This window comes from Schistocerca americana, chromosome 7 (genome assembly GCF_021461395.2).
Source record: "Schistocerca americana isolate TAMUIC-IGC-003095 chromosome 7, iqSchAmer2.1, whole genome shotgun sequence".
In the NCBI taxonomy this organism is placed as follows: domain Eukaryota; kingdom Metazoa; phylum Arthropoda; class Insecta; order Orthoptera; family Acrididae; genus Schistocerca; species Schistocerca americana.
In genome coordinates, this window is record NC_060125.1 from 289544600 (window position 1) to 289570089 (window position 25490).

Sequence of the window (25490 nt, forward strand, 5' to 3'; positions counted from 1 at the left end):
AAAACGCATTCTAGCGTCGCCTTGAACACAGAAAGAGGGCGCTCTGCAGTGAACAGTGATACTGGCAGCGAGCGTCTGCAAACTGTGGGGGTAAAGACGAGCTTCGACCGCAGCATTAGTTCGCAGCGCGTTATCGCTCTACAGATCAAAATGACGCGAATCTCTAGTCGATAACGAGTCCAGTAGGACTGTATAAGAAGAGACGGTAACATCAATGGGCCAGATCGTGCGTTAAGGTCTCCGCAGCCTTTCAGGATGAGATTCGAAGGTGCCTTCGCAATTCTGCTGGCGCTGTGTGCCATCTCTTATTTCCCGGGAAGTTTACAGAGGAGTGTCAAAGGTAAGGAGTCAGTGTATACGGAGAATGGTGTGATTTGGAATAATTTAATGTTTCTGATAGTCAATGGGGCTGTTATTTATTTGCAGACAACCCCAAGAAATACTCTGAATCGCGCCTGTATCATGCTTCAGAGGGTAAGGCAAGAGGGGATGCTGTTTCACAGAAATAATCTAATCAACAATTTTTACATATCCCGTAGCTTCCCGGATACGTTTCTGGTCTCGTACAGTGGACTTACAGTACAAGAATAGGGAAATTACTCATTTAACCTATAGAGGCGACTAAACGACCACTGTGCTGGAAGTACCCTCAGGTCATCAATGGGAAATTATTGGACATGTCGATCATCGCTCGTGCATGAATGTTGCCTCAGTATCTCGTATCTAAGCGGGCCACTAATGAGCAAATGGTTTATTCTATTGTCAACTAGATCGTTTAGAGACTAGTATGATGTTGAGATTATAAACCGATGCTAAGGGCAAACGGGTTGTAAAACGCCATTTTTTACTTGAAATGAAGAGCAATGCGATCTTACATAAAAGAAAATTTGTTACACAGGAGGATATTCACATTATATTTAGATCGCAGTGTAACATCTTTTCGACTAAATGTGTGTTGGGTGACATATTCAAACAAAAGCGGCAGCGGTTATTACTCAAACTACTCAGAAAGGAAATATTGGGGGGCTAATACAACCGTATTCAAACATCTAAGTGTGTACAAAAATTGAGAGAGGACAATAGGCGTGTGATAAGGAGTTTAAATATTGTCACTATTTGTAAGAGATATTCTGCGCAATTACGTATTGAATGCTATTGTCCTTACATGACCACATCAGTACTTGTGATTAAAATTCCTCGTAGCTCTGAGTCGAATCTATTACATCCCAGTAAGACAATACTATTCACAGTCAGCTAAAAATACGACATCGATTCAGTCGTGATTTCACATTTTAATTTAACAGTAGAAAATTTTAATTATCCACGTTTTCGTTGACATCCACTTGAGTACACTACAGTTCATAGTTAAGTGTTTTCAGATTGTTTCCCAAGACTATTTCTCAACGCTTCCAGTCTCAAAAAGTGCGAGGGAGAATGAACACCTTACTCTTTATCGCAAGCTTCGATTTCACTTATTTTGACACAGATGGGAGTCAATTAAATACTTTTGCAGTCGGAGGAGAAAGCTGCTGATTGTGATTTCGTGAAAAGCTCTCACTGCACATAACAATGTCATTTATTATAAGCTAACGTGATCGTAATAAGATCGAACTCAAATCATTCCATTTAGTAGTACTCTCATTCCAAAAATTTCTTAAATAATATCAGTTTTCTAGGCAGATCAGTTTTATCACCCGCTCACTGGCAATGTCTTTGGTTATAACAGGAGGATTACGGTTTAACGCCCCATCAACGATGAGTCCATTAGGCCTCGAACTTTGGTTAGAAAATGACAGGGGGAGATAAGTGTTATGTCCTTTTCGAAGTAATGAACCTGAGATTTGCAAGACAAACCACAGGAAGTCTTAATCTCGATAGCCGAGAGAGGGTCTGGACCTCTGAGCTCTTGAATGTTCTCGAAGCTTATCTCTTTCTGTAAAACAGTAAGCTGCTACACAGTGCGAGACGACTTGTTGAGTGGGGGAGCTCCTTCTTCCCCCTCTGTTTACAGCTGATACTTAAAGAAAAATCAGACTGTTCTGCTTTAATGTGATATAGAAAGTAATCATTAACTTCTAAGAATAAGTTGTGTGAGGAGAAATGTAAATTAAAGCTTAAACGGTTCGCCATTAATATTAAGTAATGTGTTAAAATAATGTTCCCAGGGGTGATTCTGGTAAAAAATCTACTCTCAACGTGGTAAAAAGCAGAAAATTTAAAATTCTCGATTAAATTATCTCTTTTGTTAAGGGGAGATGTGCCAGTAATAAATTCGTTTAACAGATAAGAAACCTCTGGGCAAACATTGTCCGTTAAAACATATTACTTGTAAAGAATAACTCGAAAAAAGTAGAGTAGTTATCTAGTGAATCGAACAATTCACGTTCTCAATACATAAAACCAATCCTTGAAAGTAGTATTCACTGGTAAACTTTATCAACTTCACGAATGGGCTGCTTGTAATTTAGTATCTCAATCAAACTTCGACTTTCTTACGGATGACTGTGCTATTGCTTCAGGCATGCTCATTTCTCCAGAATACGCGACATTTGCTTGTAGAATAGGAGACATTTGAAAACTACTGTAGTCATCAACTAACATATTTTATGAAGGAACACAATTTCGTTGGAAATTACGGAATATATACAAGCTGATTCTGAATCCTAGTTTTTTCCATTTACACGAATATTCCAATTTGCTCAACAATGCGTCTGACGGAAGCAGAGGTCTGACAATGGACTATGAAGCTGACGCTGCTTCGGATAACATAGCATAGGTCACTCTGATCATAACCTACTCACATATCAATGTGCAATCTGGTACATAATTTAACAAAATTAAACATTACTTATATTCGGTAGCAGTTCGTTTAAGAATGCAGGAAAAAGCAATGTATGAATGAACAGTCGAATATAAGTATCATTAACGTATTGAGTCTCGTCTAATGGTTTTGTTTCATTAACCTCTCGTTAGTAACGCATCATTAGTTTACTGTGTTGGCGCATGTAATTGCATTTAGCGATTGCTTAAAATATTCTCCACCACAAAACGTTTCCGAAAACTAATATCCCTGATCCATCTAATATGAGCAATTATAAATGGTTGGAGAAAGTCTGCGACTGTAAAAAGTGTGTTTATTTATGAAATAACTCTTTTGCCGCTAATCGCGATTCGTTTTACTCGTAATTTGTACGACGCGCTTTGCGAAATGATTCCTGATGTGTTGGTAAATGTGCCAACACCTTGTAGATAAAGGAGCCCGAAAGGCACGCTATCTAACGCAGACGTGCGTGAATTCTGGAACAGGATAAGTAGTGAATTCTAATAAGAAAAGTATGCAGCTCCTCGAATACTTATCTTTTATTCTTTGATGTGAATACAGCATTCTTGATGAGACATTTCATACGATAGCTATCAAACTATGTAAGGCTAATGGCGCCTTGCTAGGTCGTAGCCATGGACTTAGCTGAAGGCTATTCTAACAGTCTCTCGGCAAATGAGAGAAAGGCTTCGTAAGTGTAGTCGCTAGCAAAGTCATCGTACAACTGGGGCGAGTGCTAGTTCGTATCTCGAGACCTGCCTTGTGGTGGCGCTCGGTCTGCGATCACACAGTCGCGACACGCGGGTCCGACATGTACTAAATGGACCGCGGCCGATTTAAGCTACCACCTAGCAAGCGTGGTGTCTGGCGGTGACACCACAATTCCCATTTTCAAAATAGTTTTTGTGTGTTTTATGCTATTTATTCGTGATGTTTTCGCTGTGATATGTGCTGCACCCTTTTTTGTTGTTGGTAGTGTAATTTATAAATGAACACGTGATGTTTACATATGATCGATCTTGATGCAACTTCTACCTACTGTTTATTAATGGCCCACTTCTGCAGAAGCTCACACACAATATTCTGTGCACAGCACATACTGAAATTTCCAGACGTATGTAAACACTCACAAAGATGTTTTGTGTGTACTCAACAATAATAATGCTAAGGGGTACCCACAAAATATATATACTTCTCTATGAAGGTATTACCCTCATCAGCTCGATCACTATTGCTTATATACATTTAAAATGTTTGATAATTATTTCTGCTTATCATATATTTTACACAAGTATACTGTACAAGCATCTAAAGAGATTCACTGATTCACTTTCCACTTTTTCATTTAATATTTGATCTTTCTTTTGTATTTGGTGTGAATACATTTGCAGTGTTTCCAACACATCCGTTTTGTGACTTTTACTTAGTCTGTGGAGTATTTTGACACGTTTCTCTACTTCTCCGAATGGTTGTCCTGTGCTCTGATTATGCAGGGGTGGCAGGCGGTGGCTATTACTGATGTAATGTGTCTTGCACGTGTATGCTTTAATGTGCTATAATACCTGCTGCTGAAATCTGAGCTTGTTTGTCTTAGGTGAAACATGAAGCATTCCTGGTATGTTATTTTGTATTTCCCATGATAGGAATATGGATCACATTCATACTTTTCGTTACATATTAGTTTTTGTTGTAGTTTATTAGATGTAGAGAATTCAATTTTTACTTTGTGGTTTTTGAAGATATTTTCACTCTTGTGATATGTTGCCAATATGTGGGATGCTGGATATACATTTTGTTTTCATCTTTATTTTCGGTGGTGTGGTTTCCGTGTGCTTATTTGCTTTATATAGTACTGAGTCACTCTCTGAAGTTGCATAATTGCTGGCAACTGCAGTCTTCCACAAATTCAACAGTCTCTCTCAATACACGTTTCTTATGTTTCAGAAAGTTGTTTGTGATCAATACTATGCTTCTTGTATAAATCTGTTTTAGCAGAGGGAATTTCAAGTTATAAAAACTAAGAATCTTGAAGGACTTTTTTGGGTTTGGTTCTAAAACTAGTACCATACTGTTCTGTATGGGATACAGTTTTTCGTATGTGCAACTTTTATCAGTTTTCTTCACTTTCTATAACTGGATTTATTTCTCTGTTTTTTCTTGTTTGTACTGATAAAATGGTGGCTCTGGATCCTTAAGTATGAGATACTTCCAGTTTATGTCAAGAGGACATGTACATGCTTCCACTGCTCTTTAAGTTTATTTTAAAGTTGTTTCATTTAGTGTTTTTATGTGCCAAATATTACAAGTATTAAAGAATTCATGCAGTTATATGCTGCTTTTGTATTTAAATTGAATTTTGCAGCTTCATAGCTATGATCTGTTTTAGTGTATGGTTGTTGAGATAAAGTTATATGTTTTGTTTGAGTCCTTTTTGGAGTTGACTATTTTCCCTTTGATCGAATTAAACTATTATTCACCACTCTTCTGTAACATACATATGGGTTTTTGCTATATGTTAAAAATACACATGTTATGTTTATTGAATATCCAAATCTGCAATTTCTTGTTAGGTGATTTACAAACATTCAGATACTCCTTACACACAATGTGTTATATGTGCTTGTGTATCTCATCTTAGAAGGTGGGTTCAATGAGTTTCCTTCTTCTATATACATGCTATGTACCTGTTTGTTTAGTCAGCCACTCATAATGTGTAAATGCTTTGTTTTGGCTTCCAGGCATAGATTTTTGTTTTGCACTTAATAAGTTTTGTTATGTTGCTACTTGAATCTATTTTTATTTATATATAGTTCATGATTAAACGTAACAGTTAACAAGATTTGTTGAGTCATATGTAATCAACTGTTTTTACTAAATTCAGTTTAAAATTTTTATATTTGTATATAGCTTGCATTGCCTGTGTGAACACTGACAATTGTTTATGCCATGACGAATGATTGCTGAAATTCTGTGACTGAAAAATCGGTAGATTGGTTTATAAAAACTTATTTTGCTATCTGTCATGAATTTCTTTCTACTTTTACTTTTCATCACTCATTCGGGGTATGATTCCCATTCTCAGGTGCGTTTCTGTGTGCTACGCTGAAATTTTCGATGTTTGAAGTGCTGCGTTCGTCTGTTTTCTTTGGAGTAATGTTTAAAAATATGAGCGAATTTTTATGATAGCTCTTTCTACAGAGTTAATAGATACATTTCTAAAGAACTTCTGCTTATAGCTTTCTAATGATCCACTTGTATAACAACTTACACAAGACGACAGCATCATTTATCTAGACCTAGTCACACAACACAATAACACATGCCCATGCTAAATTTCTGAGCAAAATACGGTGACAAATCTCACAATCTCTGCGAGTTCATGTCATCCCAACATCCATAAACAACTAGGGTATAGATTAATGTGCAAAATTCAGTTAAAATATCTTTCGACCAAGAAAATATAATAAAAAAACCCGACACAGTTGACACATGTAGTTATTACTGACTGCAATGCTTCCACGGCTGACTTAGTTACCCACAAAGTAAAGAAACACCTAGACACAAACTACAGCACAGAAGATAAAGGTAAGTAAATGTGTATGTAGCATCCTGTACATTGGCAATATATCGGAAAAGATTGTGAAATATCTTCGGTTCGGATGGGACCTCTACATCTAATAACTACAACAAAAAGTAATACATAGGATAAAGTCCAAATATGACTTGCATGCAAACTATGGAATGTACAAAATAACATGTAAGAAATACTTCAAGTCTTACATACGACAGACAGCCTGAGATTTTAACAGCACACATACACAGCACATTAAAGCATTTACACACAACAGACGCATATCAGCAAAAGCCAACGTGTATGCACAGCATAGGAAAACCGTTTCAAAACTTACAGCCAGATCTCAAGACATTCTACAGAGTAAATAAAGGTCATAAAATGGATCTACTGGAAGAAGTGCAGATATATTGATATATATGAATGAAACAATGGAAAGTGATTGACAGTATACCTACACAGAAATAATGAGTAGCTATTATTGAACATATATATGTAAGAAATAGTGATCCAGATTACTGAGATAATTATTCTCTATACGGAAGTACACATTCTCTGTGGGTGACTTTACAGCATTATGTATCTTGGCTACATGTAGAAACATCTTTCTAGCTTTTTATATACGTGTAGTAACTTCATTATGCACTGTGAACCGAAAATTGTGTGTTTCTGCACAAGTAAACTACAAGAAAGCTGTACGTAGAAGCTGTTTCCAAATTTCGACAACATCTCTACGTAAATATCTATCATTAATTAAAAGTCGCCAATATTTAAGCGTTGCAGTAAGGACAATAGAAAACTGCAGCACCCCAGAAATTGAAATCACCACAAATAGAGGGCATGACACACACAGCAAACACACATCAAAATGGAAGTCTTTCCCTGAAACGCATAGTGAAAAAAATAAATATAAATAAAAAATCGTTACTGATAGAAGAAAAGTTGTTTCCTAAATAAACTTATTAACTTAGTGTGCCAGCTAAAAGTTATCCAAATGCCCATTAGTACCAAGCTACATTTTTCGATGTCTGTATCTTATTCAGTGATTTACCACTTCAGGAGTGCTTCAATGATCTCTCAGACTTGTGGTACTTGAAGGATCAGTAGTTAACCCAGTTGTAACAGGTGACATAAAATTAGCAAAGTGCACTTACCTGAAGCAAAATTAGCTCCATTTCATTGGCTAGGTATACATACAGACTGTCTACCAGTGAAACCCCACCCTTTGCCTCCCCTCTCCCCAACCAATACCCAGTCCAGTACTAGCATACATCTTCAAGAACAGTTGTGGAAAGCATTTATTTAAAAAGAATCCCTTCTTTTACAATGCTGGATTGTGTTTTACGCATGTTAGTGGTACGTTTTGCATATGGGCATGTACTGCCAGACAGTTTCAAATAGCCGACCGGCGTGGCCGAGCGGTTCTAGGTGCTACAGTCTGGAACCGCGCGACAGCTACGGTCGCAGGTTCGAATCCTGCCTCGGGCATGGATTTGTGTGATATCCTTAGGTTAGTTAGGTTTAAGTAGTTCTAAGTTCTAGGAGACTGATGATCTCAGAAGCAAAGTCCCATAGTGCTCAGAGCCATTTTTGAACAGTTTCAAACATTTCTTACACATCTAAATTCTAAGGACAACACTATCCAATTCGCAATGATGTATGGAATAATTCCACATAATTACTTTCATCTAACCCTTAATATCTTTGATCACATTCATGCTTTCAAGATTTACCAGGTCTATCACCACTGAAATTGTAGTACTTGCTTATCCTCAACATCCAGTGATAAACGTTCTGCCTTTCATTCAATGATACGTCGCCTAATATCGATCCCCATCAGTGATGATAATTTCCAAACTGAATGAAATACAGTAAACTAGTATTATAAAGTAATGGCTACACACCTGCAGTAGTGGACCCCATAATGCATTAAAAAACAAGCCTCCTCACATGATTATCTTTTGCTTGACCCACCACCTCAAAACCGGCGCGATTACATGCATTAGGGATAGTCTGTCTGAATGTGAACAAAAATTTAAAATGCAGGAACTTTAAAACATCGTTTTATGTATAATACTGGACTTTTTCGTCCAATGATAAAGACATCACTTAAGCTTTAGAAAAGAGTGTAATATACAAAATCATTTGTGGCAAATTCTATATAGGCCAGCCTTGTAGAACAATATCAGCTCGCTTTAAGTGACACCATATAGTATCGAGACCGTTCATTTACGCACTTGCTGTAACTGCAAACTTACAAGTTATTCAATCGAGACTACTTTGTAAATTATTCTTCCTACGTGCACGCTATGTTTCGTCCTTTATTTCAAGTACCGTAATTCCATTTGATCTGCTTAAATTTTACTTTATACTGTTACAGTTGTTATATTTACGTGTTATTCTTTCTTGTTATACTGTACCTGTTCGTAAAATTGGGTCTTTTAAAGATAAGTTTATCTTGTTCGGCCACTCACTTAGAATATTTCACGAAATTGTTCTTGGCATTGCACAACTTGTTTTCCCTCTCAAAAAATTTTTGTAATTTGTAATGTAGTTTTTTTCTGGTTGTCACATATTTGTCAATTCTAGATATTTTTATATCGAATTTTTAGTGAAATAATCTACCTCGCTTTGTGCCTAAATCATACATTAACAATAATCATCTTTGGAAAACAACTGAGATATTTTGTAGTTGCAGTTTTTAAAAATATTTGACACCACAAAAATTTCTTAGTCACACTTATTTATCTTTGTACCTGACGATGGGTTAATAGCTGAAATCTAAGAATTTGTTTCATTCATGAGAATGAATACCGTCGTGAAGGAATCCAAAGAGGATGTGCACAGCCCAACGAGTGAACCGTACAGCAAGAAATTTAAAGGTATCCCAACTCCAGGTCTCTTATGGTTTTTTTAAATCACAGTAATAACGCATTTCAGTGCACTCGGTACAGACGTCTTCTGGCGTATTTCACAGTGGTGATTATTGCGTATGGAGCACTTGACATCTGTAGCCATAGTCATAAACTGAAGTTTAGCTACACGCTCAATAAGGGGTAGGTGGATCGTTCTCCTCGGAACACAGGGTTTAACTGTGGTATAAGCCATTACCCAGGTCTGATCTTTCTGCAATGTGCCATCAAAGATGGGCATTGTTTTAACAAATTTCTGTCAATATGATCCATACATATTATAATGTACGTATGTATGCATGTATGTAGGCCGTCCGCTGTGGCCGAGCGGTTATAGGCTCTTCAGTCCGGAGCAACGCGGTTGCTACGGTCGCAGCTTCGAATCCTGCCTCGGGCATGGATGTGTGTGATGTCCTTAGGTTATTTAGGTTTAAGTAGTTCTAAGTCTAGAGGACTGATGACCTCAGATGTAAAGTCCCATAGTGCTTAGAGCCATTTGAACCATTCATATGTATATATGTATGTTCCACATCTCCTAACAACTGTACGATTTCAGCCAAAATTGGTACACGTAGCACTTACTGTCTGGAAGGAATCGCTATGGGGAGAAAAACCAGCTACCTGGCAAAGAGGTTGTCGTGATGGTGAACAAGAAGTGTAGCACACGGCGCGTAAATGTTCACAATTTATTTATCAGTGTTTGACAAAGAGGACCCCTAGTGACTAGCAACAAACGTTACGCATATTTCAGAACTATTACGAAACTTTTCCTTGCTGATGACACCCAAAAAAATGATGAAAAAAGTTTATCACTTACTACATTTTCGCTGTTCCCACAGTAAAAGTGACACATCAGGCATGGTCTTTTAATTTATTATTTCTTTATTGTAACCTGTATTTGTGACAAATTTTGCATTCTGTATTAACATGCACCACTAAAGGAATTTGCAAAATTATTTCTTTGTACGACATGTTGTTCAGGAGATGTAACTTGATACTAAATGATATGCATGAAAGACTGTCAGGTCATACACGACGTGTAATTTATTGTTTCTGTACCACCAACTCCATTCTCACCACATTTAGCGCATATTGTTCACATATGCCATTGAATGTACCTAGAACGCTACAATGGGTTGACGAAAGTCATGGGATACCTCCTAATAGTGTTGGAACTCCTTTTCTACTTCTACATGATCTACACCATACTCCGCAAGACACCTAATGATGTGTTACGGAAGGTACATTCTGGTCCGCTATCTGACCCCTTCAACCCTGTTTCACTCGCGGATAGTTCGTGAGATGAATAGTTGTCGGTAAGCCTGTGTATTGACTCTAACATCTCGAATTTTCTCCTCGTGGTCAATGCGCGGGATGTATGTGGAGGGAAGTAATATGTTGTCCTACTCCTCCTGAAAAGTGCTGTCGCGAAATTTCAATAGTAAGTCTCTCCGTGATGTTCAACGCCTCTCTTGTAATGTGTGCCAGTGGAGTTTGTTTAGCATCTCCGCAACGCTCTCTCGCCAGCTAAACGACCCCGTGACGAAATGCGCCGCTCTTTGTTGGAGCATATCTATCTCCTCTATCAGTCCTGCTTGACAGGGATGCCAGGTAGATGAACAATACTCATGAATCGGGTAAACAAACGCGTTATAAGGCACTTCTTTTGTGGATGAGTCATATTTCCTTAAAATTCTTCCAAGGAATCTGAGTATGGTATCTAATTTTCCCACTATCTGTTTTATGTGATCATTCCACTTCAGGTCGTTCTGGATAGTTACGCCTAGATATTTTACGGCAGACGCTGTCTCCAGCTGTTTGTCATCAATAGTGTAGCTGTACAGTAGTGGATTTCTTTTCCTATGTTCGTGCAGTATGTTGCATTTATTTACGTTCAGGGTCAAATGCCAGAGCCTGCTCCAATCATCAGTTCTCTACAGGTCGTTCTGAAAATTTTTACTATCTTCTGGCGTTGCTACTTTGGTATAGACAACCGCATCATCTGCGAATAGCCTTAAAAAGAATTCGACAATATCTGCTAGTTCATTTATATATATTTTAAACAGCAACGGTCCTATCACACTTCCCTATGGTACTCCGGATATTACCTTTACATCTGTCAATTGTTTTCCGTTTGACGTCTTGAGTTCTATTCGCAAGAAAGTCTTGAATCCAATCGCAAGTCTGGTGCGATACTCCGTAAGATCGTATTCTTTTCATTAAACGGCAATGCAGAAACCGTGTCAAATGCTTTACTGAAATCAAGGAACACAGTATCAATCAGAGCGCCGTTGTCCATTGCGCTGTGGATCTCATGCAAGAACAGAGCGAGATAAGTTTCGCAGGATCTCTGTTTACGAAATCCTCGTAGATTTTTATAGAGGAGATATTCATTTTCCAAAAACGTCATAATTCTTGAGCAGGAAACACGTTCCATAATTCTACAATAGATTGACGTCACTCTAATTGTGTGGTTCTGTCTTACGGCCTTTCGTAAAAAAAGGAAATGATCTGCGCATTTTTCCAGCCGTTAAGTACCTTACGTTGCTCAAGCAACGTACGATAAATTACTGCTAGGAGGGAAGCAAGTTATTTCGCATAATCTCTATAGAATACTATACGTATATCAGCATCTGGTCCTGACGCCTTTCCACTGCTAAGCGATTATAGCTGCTTTTCAATTCCGCGATCGGTTATCCCAATATCTCTGCCTTTTCGACGTTCGTACGACGATTTAAAGGTGGGACAGTGTTACGATTTTTCGCGGTGAATCATGTTCGGAAGACCAAATTCAGTATTTCTGCCGTCTCTCTGTTATCTTCCATTTCGGTGCCGGTTTGGTTGCTGAGAGAATTAATAGATGATTTTGACCCACTTACTGATTTTACATACGACCAAAACCTCTCAGGGTTTTTACTCAGGTCGGCTGACAACATTTACTTTCAAAATCACTGAACGCTTCTCTCATTGCTCTCCTTACGCTCGCTAAAACGTCGATGAAAACCAAGGTCTGTAGTATCCATATTTTAAAGCAAATAAAAAAGTGCTGTTACCTAGTATTAAGAATAGTTAATAAAAGTCAGTGGTGTTCACTGTGATTGAGGTGCCTCCTCCCAACATACCCGATCTCTATGTGCATGCACTGCGGGCTATGCGGAAAACGGGGGCTCCTTATTGGCAGTCCTCTATGCAGACTGCATTGAGTAAGTTGTCCATCGGAAGTAGTGCTTCTACTGTTATAGTTTCCCACCAGATTTTTCGTGTAGATAGTCAGGACAACTGAATTAGTAGTTGTAGTCAGATTCGAAAGTGCTCACTGAGTGTTAGTTTAACAGATTTTTTCTTTTTACTTTAAATTTCCATTTTCTCCAGCAAAGCGAAGAGCTTTCCATTGCGAGCAACGTGCCTCGCCTCCATATTACGTCTGATGTCTTGTGCTGTACACTCCCCTGCACCGATGTGCTCACAAAAATCTCTCTTGTTCTGGGAATGTGTCTGCTCCCTAACAGGTGTTTCAAGCGAACAGCCGATTTGGCCAGTATGATACTTGTCACAGTCATTGCATTTAACTTTTTGTACTCTTGAAGTAAGAAACCTGTTGCATTGGACACCATTTTTGTGCCGAAGATGCGATTCTAAAGTGTTTGTGACACCTGACCATTATATGCCATGGCATGGCTTCCCTGTGTTGTTCTTAGTCAAGGTGATACTAGAATTTACGAGAACCTATGTAATTTTTTTCAGTTTTTTGCTGATTTAAATTTAATTATTATATTGCATATGAAGTCAGATGTGTCTTGTCATTTGTACCTTGTCAGACAAAATAAGTTGTTTACGAAAGCCTTAAAATAGGCAGAAAATGCGGAAAACATACTTAATTTACATTAAACAGAAGTTGTATAGAACTGGGCATTATTCTAAAGTATGCTAAAGACTGCCAATAGGTTCTGGTTAGAACTAATCGTTAGAGGTGAAAAGAGGCGGACAATCGCCCTCCTGTGCATCCCTACCGCAGATTACATTTGGCTGGATGTCGACAAGACGTTATAGTGTGGTTGAAACGATGACAATGGTAGCAGCGTATTAGGTTCGGAATGTATGGCCGGACTGTGATAATTTCATAGCCTGATTTGATCTTGGACGCAGTACCACTCTATCAAAGGTGAGGAAGAGAATGTGGGTGGCCACTAAGGAGGAATCTACCTTTTTCATTACACGATGGACGGCAATGACACCCTAAACAGAGAGGTAAGATTGGATTTCGGCCTCGGTTAGACCGTCGAGCAGCCTGATGTAAATTACACCATGGGAGGAATTCAAAGTTCTACGGGCCTCGACTCGAACAGGATAGCCATGGAGAAGCGAGGTAGCAAGCATTCATTGTGCTTGAGAATCAGAAGTGGTCTCCAAAAGGCGAGTGAGTGACGTGCGTTAGCTTGGCTCGCAAGTTTACGTGAAATCTGGAGGTGTTTTAAGCAGTTAGGCTGGTCTACATATACTAAAGCCGTATATCTGCTGCCAAGTGACGTATTTTACATCACATATTGAGCACCAATTACACGGAATGGCACTTAAAATAGAAAACAACGCGCAGTGCAGCCAACGGCCAGGCCGACGACAGCGCAGGCGTGGAGTCTACACCGGGAGCTGCGGCCGCTCCGGCCGGCATCGCTGACATCGCCGCACTCTTGAATGCTGAGCCGAGTGCCGCGCTGCTGGCTAAGGAGATGCTCGGGCTCGATGTTCAAACCATCACTGATGCTGTCACTGCAGCAGAGACTGACAAAATACAGAAAACTCTGGAGGCGAATGCGAGCGAGATCCGTGCACTGGACACATCGTTAAAAGCAAGTGAGGAGAAAGCACGAAAGCACGACTGCTCGAACAGAAATTGATCGAGAAGCGGACGAGCTCGAATAATATCAGAGACGCAATAATCTCAGACTGTTCGGCATTCCAGAGAGCAGCAGAGAGAACACAGATGAACTAGTGATAAACCTTGTCCAAGAAAAGATAGGCGTGCAGGTGACTCTGAGTGACATTGACAGAAGTCATAGAGTGGGTCGTAGTGCGCCAGGTTCTACAAAACCAAGACCTATAATAATGAAATTTGTGTCCCATAGAAAAAGATCTGAAATCTTCAGAGCAAAGAAGAATCTCGCGAAGTTGGGTCTGACAGTATGCGAGGATCTGACCTCTGAAAGACTAATCATTTTGAAGAGCGCGATTTTTTAAATTTGGGCTACAGAACGTATGTACAAATGACGGCAGGATAATGGTTAAGACCGAAAATGGAAAGAGAACAATTTGCAGTGTTAATGAAAGCGAAAGCTTGTGCTTTAGAAGCTAAATCATGTCTAACCTTGCTGCCACTAACCTGTATGTTTATATTGTTTACACTGTCAACCATAACTTAACTCATGTATTATCAATATACTCGTTTCTCCACATAACTATTTTTTTATCTCTAATTGTTTTCTCATGTAATTTTGTTATTTGTATTATCAACTTTTCGTTTCTCCCCATAACTATTTTCATCTCTAATCTTTTTCTCACGTAATTTTGTTAATTATTACATAAGGTAGTCTCACTTCCATCTTCAATTAGCAACCTGCCATCATACCTTAGTTGTTACCCTCATTAGTGCAATTAATATCACACACTACCGTTACGTGCAGATTACTGCCGTTGAGTTTAGCGAAATTTCTTCCCCTGCCAGCCCACGGCTACTTCCAGAACTTTTGCAGACCTCGCTGACCTTGGCCGCAGATCCTGTTGCCTCCCCAGGGACCCACCCCCTCTCCCTCCCGGCTGCTTTCACTGCACAGAACTGGGAGGACACTCCCTCACAACCCCTCCCTCACATGCCTTCCGCATTCCTCATGCCAGACCCTCTTGTGACCGCTAACCACGACCCGCAAACATCTGTCGGCAGCCTCCTCTGGCAATCAACGCCCGAACGCACCAAGCTGCATATTGCACGTGCAAATATCCAAATTCTGCCAGCTCACTTCGACGAGTTCAAATATATATTTCAAACTACTGATATACACGTAATATTTTTGTCAGAGACTTGGCTCAAACCAAGTATTCCTACAACTTCCGTAAATCTAGATGGCTATATCTTTTTCAGGCACAACAGATGCAACAGACTAGGGGGCGGAGTAGGGGCGTACATACGCTCTGATTTGTCACCTACTGTACTGGATACATTGGACAACAATGAGGATAAACAAGAGGAATATATGTTCATAGAGATCAAATCCCAAAACAGAAAATGTTTAATATGTGTCCTTTACAAACCTCCTAAAGTAGGTGGGTTCGCCTGCTTCGAAATTGCCCTCTCTAGTCTCGAATCGTCATATGAACATGTAATTATAGCATGTGACACTAACATTAATTTTCTGCACAATAGCCCTTCCACTGGGAAATTTAAGAGGATGCTTTCTTCCTTAAATATGACGCTACTTCAGCTGGCACCTACTCATCACACGACTATCCGTCACACTTTCATAGATATATTCGCAACGAAATCTCCAAACAGAATAATCCGCACCTCTCAAATATCTGCGCCTGGCATGTCTGCCCATGACATCATTTTCATGACGTATTCACTAGAATGTCCTAGAAAGAAACAAAAACTGTCTACATACCGAGACTTCAAACGCATAAATTTGCCCGAACTCGAAACCGAGGCACAAGAAATAGTTCTGGGGATGACCACTACTCCCCTCATGGACATAAACGACGAACTCCAGGATTTAACTAACAAAATTACTGAACTAAATGACAAATATGCTCCAATAAAGACCAGAAAAGTAAAAAGGAAACCTGCACCTTGGATGACTGATGAACTAAAACAGCTCATGAATCTCAGAGACGCTGCACATTGAGCATACAAGATACACCCTACACCTGAAAATCATGCTGAGTACAAGCAGAAACGAAACATAGTCACTCAAGCGGTGAGAAACGCTAAGCTCAGGCATGCTCGTACATTAGCTGACAACAGCTGTAGACATCCTGTGGAAAAATCCTGTGGAAAAATCTCCGTAGTCTCTGTTAAGGCAAAATAAAAGTTGTAGAAAATCCCATGGTCTTCACATTACCTACAGCCACAATTGAACCGAAAAAAAAGGAGAGAGAGAGAATCATTAATTACTTCATGGGGATGAACAACTGTAGCAAAGAAAAATTCTATCTACAGCACGTCACTTGCAATACTGTCAAGAAAGCCATAATGTGGATTAGATCAGCATCTACTGGACATTATGGCATCACTATCAAGATGGTAAAACTTAATATTGATCAACTACTGCCCTCTATAACAGACATTTTCAACGATTCATCAATCACAAGCGTTTTCCCTGAGGCCTGGAAACTGGGAAAAATTAAGCCACTGCCCAAAAAGGACACAGCCACAGCACCCTCTGACTACCGCCCCGTCTGCCTTCTCCCTGCACTATCAAAGGCTTTAGAATATATCGTCCACGACCAGCTCACCAACTACCTAACTACTAGCAACCTACTAGCTGAATACCAATCAGGTTTCCGTAAACATCAAAGTACAACATCCGCACTGATAAAAGTGACAGACGACCTGAAACTTGCCACGGACGGACAAGAAGAGACTATTATTTTCTTGTTAGATTTCAGCAAGGCATTTGATACTGTCGACTTCGACATCTTACTAGCCAAACTTAGCGGTCTGAATTTCGCACCAAGTGCAGTGCAGTGGTTTCGCTCATACATGACGTCTCGTCAGCAACGCGTCTTGTCCGGGAATAAAAAATCACAATGTCGGCAGATAATGTCAGGTGTTCCCCAAGGCACAGTATTAGGTCCTATACGCTTCTCTCTGTATGTCAATGATGCCTCATCGGTTCTGACCTATTGCAAAAATCATATGTATGCTGATGACCTTCAGTTGCATCTAAGTGCGAAACCAAGCTATCTTAAGAAAGCTATTAAAAATTTCAATACTGACCTTGATACACCATCAAAATGGGCACAGGACATAGGACTAAAACTAAACCCATCTAAAACCCAAGCGGTACTTGTTGGTCACTTTACGCTCATTAGCCTAAAACATTGGGAATCCGTACCATCTCTTATCCTAAATGGAACAAATATTAACTTCTCTCCCTCAGTAATGAGTTTGAGAGTAATAATAGATGAAAATCTAAATGGGACAGAGCACGTAACTGCAGTGTGCAAAAAAGCATCAGCGTCCCTTCATGTTCTACAAAAATATAAAGAACTCTTCCCTTCCGATCTGAAAAAGAAATTAGTACAAACGCTTATACTCCCAATCATTGACTACAGCGATATTATCCTACAAGGCCTCTCTGAGGAAAATTCGCGACGTCTGGAATTGGTCATGAATGCCTGCGTCCGATATATTTGTGACGTTCGACTTTTTGATCGCATTTCACCAGCATATGCAAAACTGTCCTGGCTGTGTGCAGACAAACGCAGAGATTTCCATACACTCTGTCTCATCTACTGCCTTGTAAATGTACACTGTCCTTCATATCTCTCCTCGTCCTTAACGCTTATGTCGGAACAACATGACAGAAACACACGTTCCCATCATACTAAAATCCTCCCTGTTCCAATGCATCGCTCAGTCACCTTGTCCAAGTCCTTTACAGTAGCGGGAACCCGACTCTGGAATAACCTCCCTCGTTATTTTAGAGAACTTAAAAACATGTCCGGCTTCAAAAAACAGTTAATGACGTATCTACTTAAGCAACAGTAATGCCTTTTTCTGTACATGAAATCACTTCACTCGCTATACTAGTAAACATCTACTTTATGCACCAAGATATTAATGTACATCTGCACAAATCTTCATTACTATTGCCAATTTTTCTCATGTTTATCATTATTATTTGATTTTTTTACTGTTATTATTATTGTTTTTATCATAATTTGTATGTATAGCACCTGTTGTAAAAATACTGCCAGCATTTACTTTATTGGGTCTTAGTCATTACTCTTTATCCATATTGTCACTAGAGTAATCTAATTTACTTATTTAAACTATTATCATGATGTATCACTGATGTGTGAAATGCTGCATGTGTGGAACACTGGTTTGATGTAAGAGAGGACCTGATGGCCCTAATCTGATCAGGTTAAATAAATAAATAAAAAACAACGTGCCATTCCGTCAACGAGAGCAGGATTTCACAGGGCTGGCAATTGCATCAACATTTTTCTGAATAATAAACGGATTTCCCCTCCCGCCAGAGGTTCGAATCTTCCCTTGGGCATGGGTGCATGGGTGTGTGTGTGTGTGTGTGTGTGTGTGTGTGTGTGTGTGTGTGTGTGTGTGTTGTCCTTAACGTAAGTTAGTTTAAGTAGTGTGTAAGTCTAGGGACCGATGACCTTAGCAGTTTGGTCCCTTAGGAATTCACACACATTTGAACATTAACGGATTTACTGTGGTGAAGGACTGACTGTCTTCAGTATGTGAGACCGTGGGGAACCATGGTGCAGCTGGAAGGGTCTTTGAATAACTAGCCTCATTACGTCTACGTTTTGTAGATGTTGATAGGGAAGATGACTGACTCATTACGAGAAAATCCCCAAGATTGCCAGCGTCTCCTATGGCACACTCATTCCAACTGGGGGATCCCTCCACAAAGGGTGCAACCACCTAAGGTCATTGTTCACACCTCCAGTCACACCTACCGAATATCGGTCAGAGAGACCAATCAGCAATTTGGGAAGGTTTCAGCTCAGGAAATCGCCCCTCCCTTGGCCAGGCCTGTACCAGGGTACTTGGTAACCCTACCTGTCAAAAAAAACGGTTCAAATGGCTCTGAGCACTATGGGACTCAACTTCTGAGGTCATTAGTCCCCTAGAACTTAGAACTAGTTAAACCTAACTAACCTAAGGACATCACACACATCCATGCCCGAGGCAGCATTCGAACCTGCGACCGTAGCGGTCTCGCGGTTCCAGACTGCAGCGCCTAGAACCGCACGGCTACTTCGGGCGGCCCCTACCTGTCGACCCAGGGTGGGGAATTACGCTTTACCCAGTCACCTGTTATGCATCAGATGCGTAGGCCAGCCTTCAGAAGCGCAAAGAGAGGAAGAAGAAAAAGAGCAATCTCAAACACTGAACTGGAGGAACTAGATGGGGAAGGCAACCAAAGTAAAGAAAAGGGAGAGGAAAACAAAGATGAGACTTCTTACGTCAGCGACAGACAATGCAGAACATTCCCAAAAACATCCCAGACATGTTCCCCAAGGAAGGGGAAAAGAATAGCAGGGGGATAGACATGCAGCACAGAAGGGAAATATTGCTGCAAAGGCTGGGGCCCCGTGGTAGCCAAGCACGAATCCGCCAAACAGTGGCGAGGCCCCTGGGCGGGGGGGCGGGTGGCGGGGGTGGGGGGGCAGGGAATGGTGTTCCATCTGCTGGAAGAAATATAAATCCAAAGCTAAAAGAAATAAGGTTCCTGAATTAATAAGTAATGCAGATTTAATTAGAACTGTCATTGTAATATTATTGGTAATCCACTTTGAAGTTATGGTGCAAACTTGGAGTATTGGAAGCTCTGGTGACCTGCTTTTTTCTTTTCTTTATTGTAATTTCAAGTCCCTACAATGAGGCAGACTGGAAGAGAATAAACCGCTCTTCTGCAAAGGGCTATAATATAGCATAAAAGATGGTCTGAAACACATAAAAACAGTTGATAATAAAAGATGACTTAAAATCACATTGTTAGACAATATTTATATCTTTGAAGAACACAATGATTGACAGCATCGATGATTTTTTATAACTTCATGGATGCTTTAACATTACGATTACATGTAGTCACTGATGATTATGTGAATAATGCTATGGTGATTCTAGAGATAGATGGAAATGATTATGATGGAATGACATAATGAGTAAGACCATTGGGCGCTGTGGAACCACAGCGCTGTGGAGGAAGCTGATGGGAGAAAAATGGAAGTTCAATGTGGGGTGGACTATTGTGATTGGACCGATTTCACCGTTAGCAAGTGGAAGTTGGTTGAAGTTCTAGAGGGAGACGAAGGATACAGCAGAAATGGTCGGGGAATGTGGGATATGGATGTAGTGGCCCAGTTGGATCGGTAATTAGCGGGTGAGATGCTAGAATTCTATTTCGGAATGAGAAAATGCTCTAGAAAGAGTATTTATTTCATTCCTCAGAGACTTTTATTTCTGCATTCCTGAATCTCTCTGAATATTTGTGTTGTTTCTTTTTACAATGATCAGCTGACGTATTTATTCTGTTCCCCACGGTTTCTTCGCAGTTACCTTCTTTGTACATACATTTTTCTTTCCAACTTCTACGATTGCCATTTTAGAGATATTCACTCCGCTTCAACTATACTGCCTCCTGAGCTATGCCTTACTGGAATATCGATAGCCGTAGAAAACTTGAAGCGTATCTCGTCATTCATTAGAACTTCTGCATCCCCCTTCTTTGCGTGTTGATTCTTCTTGGCAAATCTCTTAAGCTCCAGCCAAATCTTCATCACTACTGAATTGTGTCCTGAGTCTACATCTGCTCCTGTGCAGGCTTTACAATCATGTATCTGATTTCGGAATCTCTGTCTGACCCTGATGTAATGTAATTGAAATCTTCCCTTACCACCTAGCCTTTTCGAATTAGAAAGTGCTCAAAGAAGACAAGAAGATGTGGGAAGGGCTTAGTTGGCAGTATATATGACCTGGTTAGGTAACCACATGCATAAGATCTGATGGAGTGCATGTGGTAGGCAGATACAGAATGTGCAGTGGAGTGCATATCTTTCTACGATTTCAAGGGGCTCATAGAACTAACGAGAGGCTGAGGTCTAGGCAACATTGCTGTAGGTGAGGATGGGGTGGATGTGAGATTTATAGGTGAGTATATCTTTAGAAAATTGTAAACCCCAGGTTCAATCTGTTACTGATTTCAGTAGTTTCAGTCGGTTTCGGGAAGATCCCGAATGGTGGAACGATATATGGTGGCTTGGCTTTGTTGTGAATTCATTTGAAGGTCCCACTCCACTAGAAGATTCAAGTGGCAACAGAGAGAGGCATGGGAGAACTGAAAGATGTGGGGAGTGGATAGGCAGATGGTGTCATCAGTTTATTACAAGAGATAGGTGGGGTTGGTCGTCTGGTAATGTCAGTAGTGTACAGAGTATAAGGAACGAGTGAATAGGCAGATTGTTGAAGCACACGTGCAGGGTGGTAAAATATGCAGGAGTAGTTTTGTATGATTGTGCCCTATGTAGGACAGTGATCAAGGAAGGATGCTATAATGCAGATGTACATAGCTAAGTAGGAGTACATAGGTTTGTAGCCTGAAGAGAGTTCTACAATTCCATATCCACTCAGACATTTTTTGGATAACAAAGGAGGGGAACGTGGCTTAGTTTGGTTAGGTGCAGTAAAAACGTCGGTCGTTAATGGAAGAATTGAGACAATGTAAAGTATGTATGTAGAACTGAAAACGGATCCTAGCCAAGGCTCGACATACGCTACATACCAAGAATAATGGAGATGTAACCCTTGTGCGCAATTTCTGGTTAAGCCGCCTAACAAGGACAAGTATAAATTTAAAAATTGCAGGGTCGCCACCTGCCCAAGCCCTTCCTAACAATTAATAAAAGACCGAACTGGGAGTTATCAGTTCAATTAAATTAAGAATTTAATTATAAGAATATAATTTTTTTAAAGACACTAACAAGGTGAACAGCATTATATGTTGTATATCAATGAGCTTCTTTAATTAAATTGATTTTTTCCATTTTTCTTTCATCAAAAGCAAGCAGATTAACTTAAGAAAATCAGTGAATAGAAAATTAATTTGAAAACTGGCATCAATGAGAAAGATACAATACGCAGAGTCTATCTTTTACGTAGCACATTTATTTCAGTACTGAATTTGTAGCACATCCTATGAATACACATAACTGGTGCCTGAATGAAAAATGGAACTAAATAATTCGCCAAAAAATGATAGACTAGCGCAGTTAAGAAGGAAAAACAAACAAACGGGAAGTGAAACACAATAATTCAATCATTCCATCTACATACCCACGACAGAAATAGTTCAGAGAGATACCTATCACCATTATGCTCATGCACTACCTTGGAAAGAGGTTTATCCGATTCGCAAGGTTTGTATAGTAGATATACAACATGGAATCCGCGCCTGCGGTTTACGAACGGCCGAACTTCAGCACGTGGGAAACTTGATTACGAGTTAACTGTTCAGAAATTAGACATTAAACCAGGCACAAATGTAAGAAATTTTAATGGTGGAATAGCAGAATGATTTTGCCGTCACGAAATAAAATTAACTCGGCAAGGCAAAAACCCTCTCTAGGAGCTACGAACTGTACTCACCAACCGATAGCTGCAGAGTTTTCTTTCTCCTACGAGCTTCGCCTAACTAACGGTGCAACGGAAGCTACGAGAGGGATAGGCTTCCGCCACCGACCTGACAGACAAACCAACCTCAGACTAAAAGTGACAAACCTCTCTGTACAGGTACTGGGATCCTAAGTTGGTCATCCTGTGCTACCCTCCAAGCGAGAAGCAAACATCGCCTGCTCCTAACAGACGACAACCAACTCAACGTCCCCCACAAAAGAAACCCGAAACCACTCATTTAGTCACATTCACGCACACATAGTGTAGGGTGACGGGAAAAACGGACGTGATTTCCAATGCAACACAAAAAGATCAAATATAAAATCATTTAATAAGCCTTCGTTTGATTGCTCAGTCTTTCTGGGAGAGTTAATAAATTAAACCGAAATCCGGCGGTGGAGAAATATGATGCACAGAATGCTGTGAGACAAGTTTCTATGAAACGACTCTACAGAGACGTTTCAACAAAAACCACACTGTGTGTTGGGGATGGGTATGTGAGTTTCAAGTGGGTGTTGGTTATGTTGGGTAATGGTAATTTCGAGGATTTTACTAAAAATAGACGTGAGGCTGATAGGTCAATAGGTCGAAGTCTGTGAGGGTGGTTTTCAGGTTTCAGGGAGAGTGGGGCTTTGGGTGTTTTCCACTGCTCTAGGTAACATAACCTGTATAAGAACGGTGTTCTGAAGGCTAGCAAGAGTTCTGTGATGGGCTCTGTGCCAGTTCTTGAAGTAGCGTTAGGTAACTGTATCGTGAGCATGTGCTGAGCTTCGCTTTTTAACGAATGTTGATGTGATGTCTTCTGCTGTTATTGGCGTGTTTGGTCCTGTTTGTGGAGTGCTAATTAACTACTCTAAGTGTAGTGTGAGAAGTAGGATAACTATCATGGTAAATTCTTAGACATAGTTATCCATCAAGTGATCACGTTGGGATCATGTAGTATGGTGAAGGCAGTATGTAAAGTGGTTGGCTTTTGTGAGGATGACAAGAAGCAGTCTATTTTTATGTAGGACGCTATCTACGGGAGTGGGATTGTTACGAGAGAGCCTATGGAATGCTTCCTATACTTTTTAGAGTTTATAGGTGTTTCGTATTATTTAATGTATTCCATGTGCTAATTTCGAATTCGTTTAGCGTGTAACCACCTGCTAACATTTCGCAGGGTTAGCCGGTGGCATGAGAGAGAGTCCAGGCAGTGAGGATGAATGGATTTCCTGTGGACACGAGAGGAATCGTGGAGTACGGCAAAATCACATGAGGGGAGAGTGGGACAGTGATAGTAGATAGTTCCTAGTGGAATATCAGTGGAAGTTGCATCTGAGATGGTACGTTGCAGAATATCTATGCCATACTTCTTATACTGATGGCGTAGCTTTCGATTAGGGTACGGATTTGACGGTTTCATTCGTTCCAGTGCCACAGGAATAATCCTGGATTTGGTGGGATGGATGACTCAGGGTAAGTTCGGTACATGGTATGAGATCTGGAGAGGGACAGCTTGGTGTCATGCCCAGTTATATCTAGAGGTCATAGTGGTGCGTCTCAAGAAGTCATGGGGGCAATATGGCACTGAGTGTTTTCTGTGTCAGACCTGATGTGATCATGGATGTGTACATCGTGGACATTCGAGATGTTGATAAATTATACGTAGAGCTGAAAGGGAATGTGAGTCATTGGCTTTAATGGTGACCCAGTCTTTTCTGGGCATGGGCTACTTAATCTGCATAGCTGGTGTACACTGGCAAGCCAAAAAATTATGACCACTGCCCCCCGCGACGTTTGAGTCCGCTTGGTGGCGCTGTGGGCGCATGATGCGGTAACAAAAGTATTTAAGCGGAGTAGACACGGACGATGGATCATTGTAGGGAAGAAATGAGCTACAAATGGAGACTTCCTTGACATAAGCGACTCTGACAAAGGAGAGATTATTATCAAACAGAGCCGGTGAACGAGTATCCCGAAAACGGCGAAGATGGTCGAATGTTCCTATGCTTCTGTTGTGAATATCTACAGAAAGTGGTAGAAGAACTGTCGTATCAGAGGGTTGGATCCCCTCAGTCGACGACGTCAGGTTGCAACGCCTGGGCTGCTCTCAGGTTGTAACCTCCGTCTTCGGCGGTTGTGTCTGTCTGTCTGTCTGTCTGTCTGCCTGCCCGTCGCTTCCTGCTGTCGCTGTCCGTCCGTCCGTCCGTCCGCCTGCCTGCCTGTTCGCTGCCGTCTGCTGTCCGTCCGTCCGTCTGTTCGTCGCCGCCGCCAGCCGGTGCCCGCCGCCGCCGCCGCCGGTGCCCGCCGCCGCCGCCGCCGCCGCCGCCGCCGCCGCCGCCGCCATCCGGTGCCCGCCGCCGCCGCCGCCGCCGTCGCCGTCGCCGCCGTCCTGACCCTGGTCTACGGCCGTCTTCATCCGTCTTCGTCTTTGTCTGTCCCCAGTTTCTGTCCTCTCCTCTTCGTTCTGTTCGTTCTTGTTTCTCTCTCCCGTCATGTCCGCCCCCACCACCACTGTCACTACTACCACCACCGCCATTGTCTATACCTCCCCTTCCGCCGCCTCCACCACTATAACTTGGTGTGCCCAGTCCCAACCCCGTCCTTCCATCCCACCTCTCCTCACTCTCCCTTCACCCTCTATCTTTGTCGCCCCCTCTCCCGCTTCTTCCTCCCGCTCCTCTCGTTCTGATCCCTTCCCCCCACTCCCCCAACCTGTCACTGCAGCTCCGGCTCGGGTGGTGGCCCGTCGGGCCACTGCCCATGCCCAGCTCTCCCCGTCAC

General features: G+C 41.0%; 1 protein-coding gene across 1 annotated transcript in view; it reads left to right on the forward strand.

Annotated features, from left to right (window-relative positions):
* The first annotated feature begins 241 nt into the window (after positions 1-241).
* The window catches only part of LOC124622880 (mucin-1-like), a 34089-nt gene continuing 8840 nt past the window's right edge, over positions 242-25490 (forward strand). Inside the window, exons 1-2 of the mRNA XM_047148673.1 lie at positions 242-340; positions 427-474. Coding sequence (XP_047004629.1) covers positions 256-340; positions 427-474 — 133 coding nt within the window. The 5' untranslated portion in view covers positions 242-255. The remainder of the gene's footprint in view (positions 341-426; positions 475-25490) is intronic.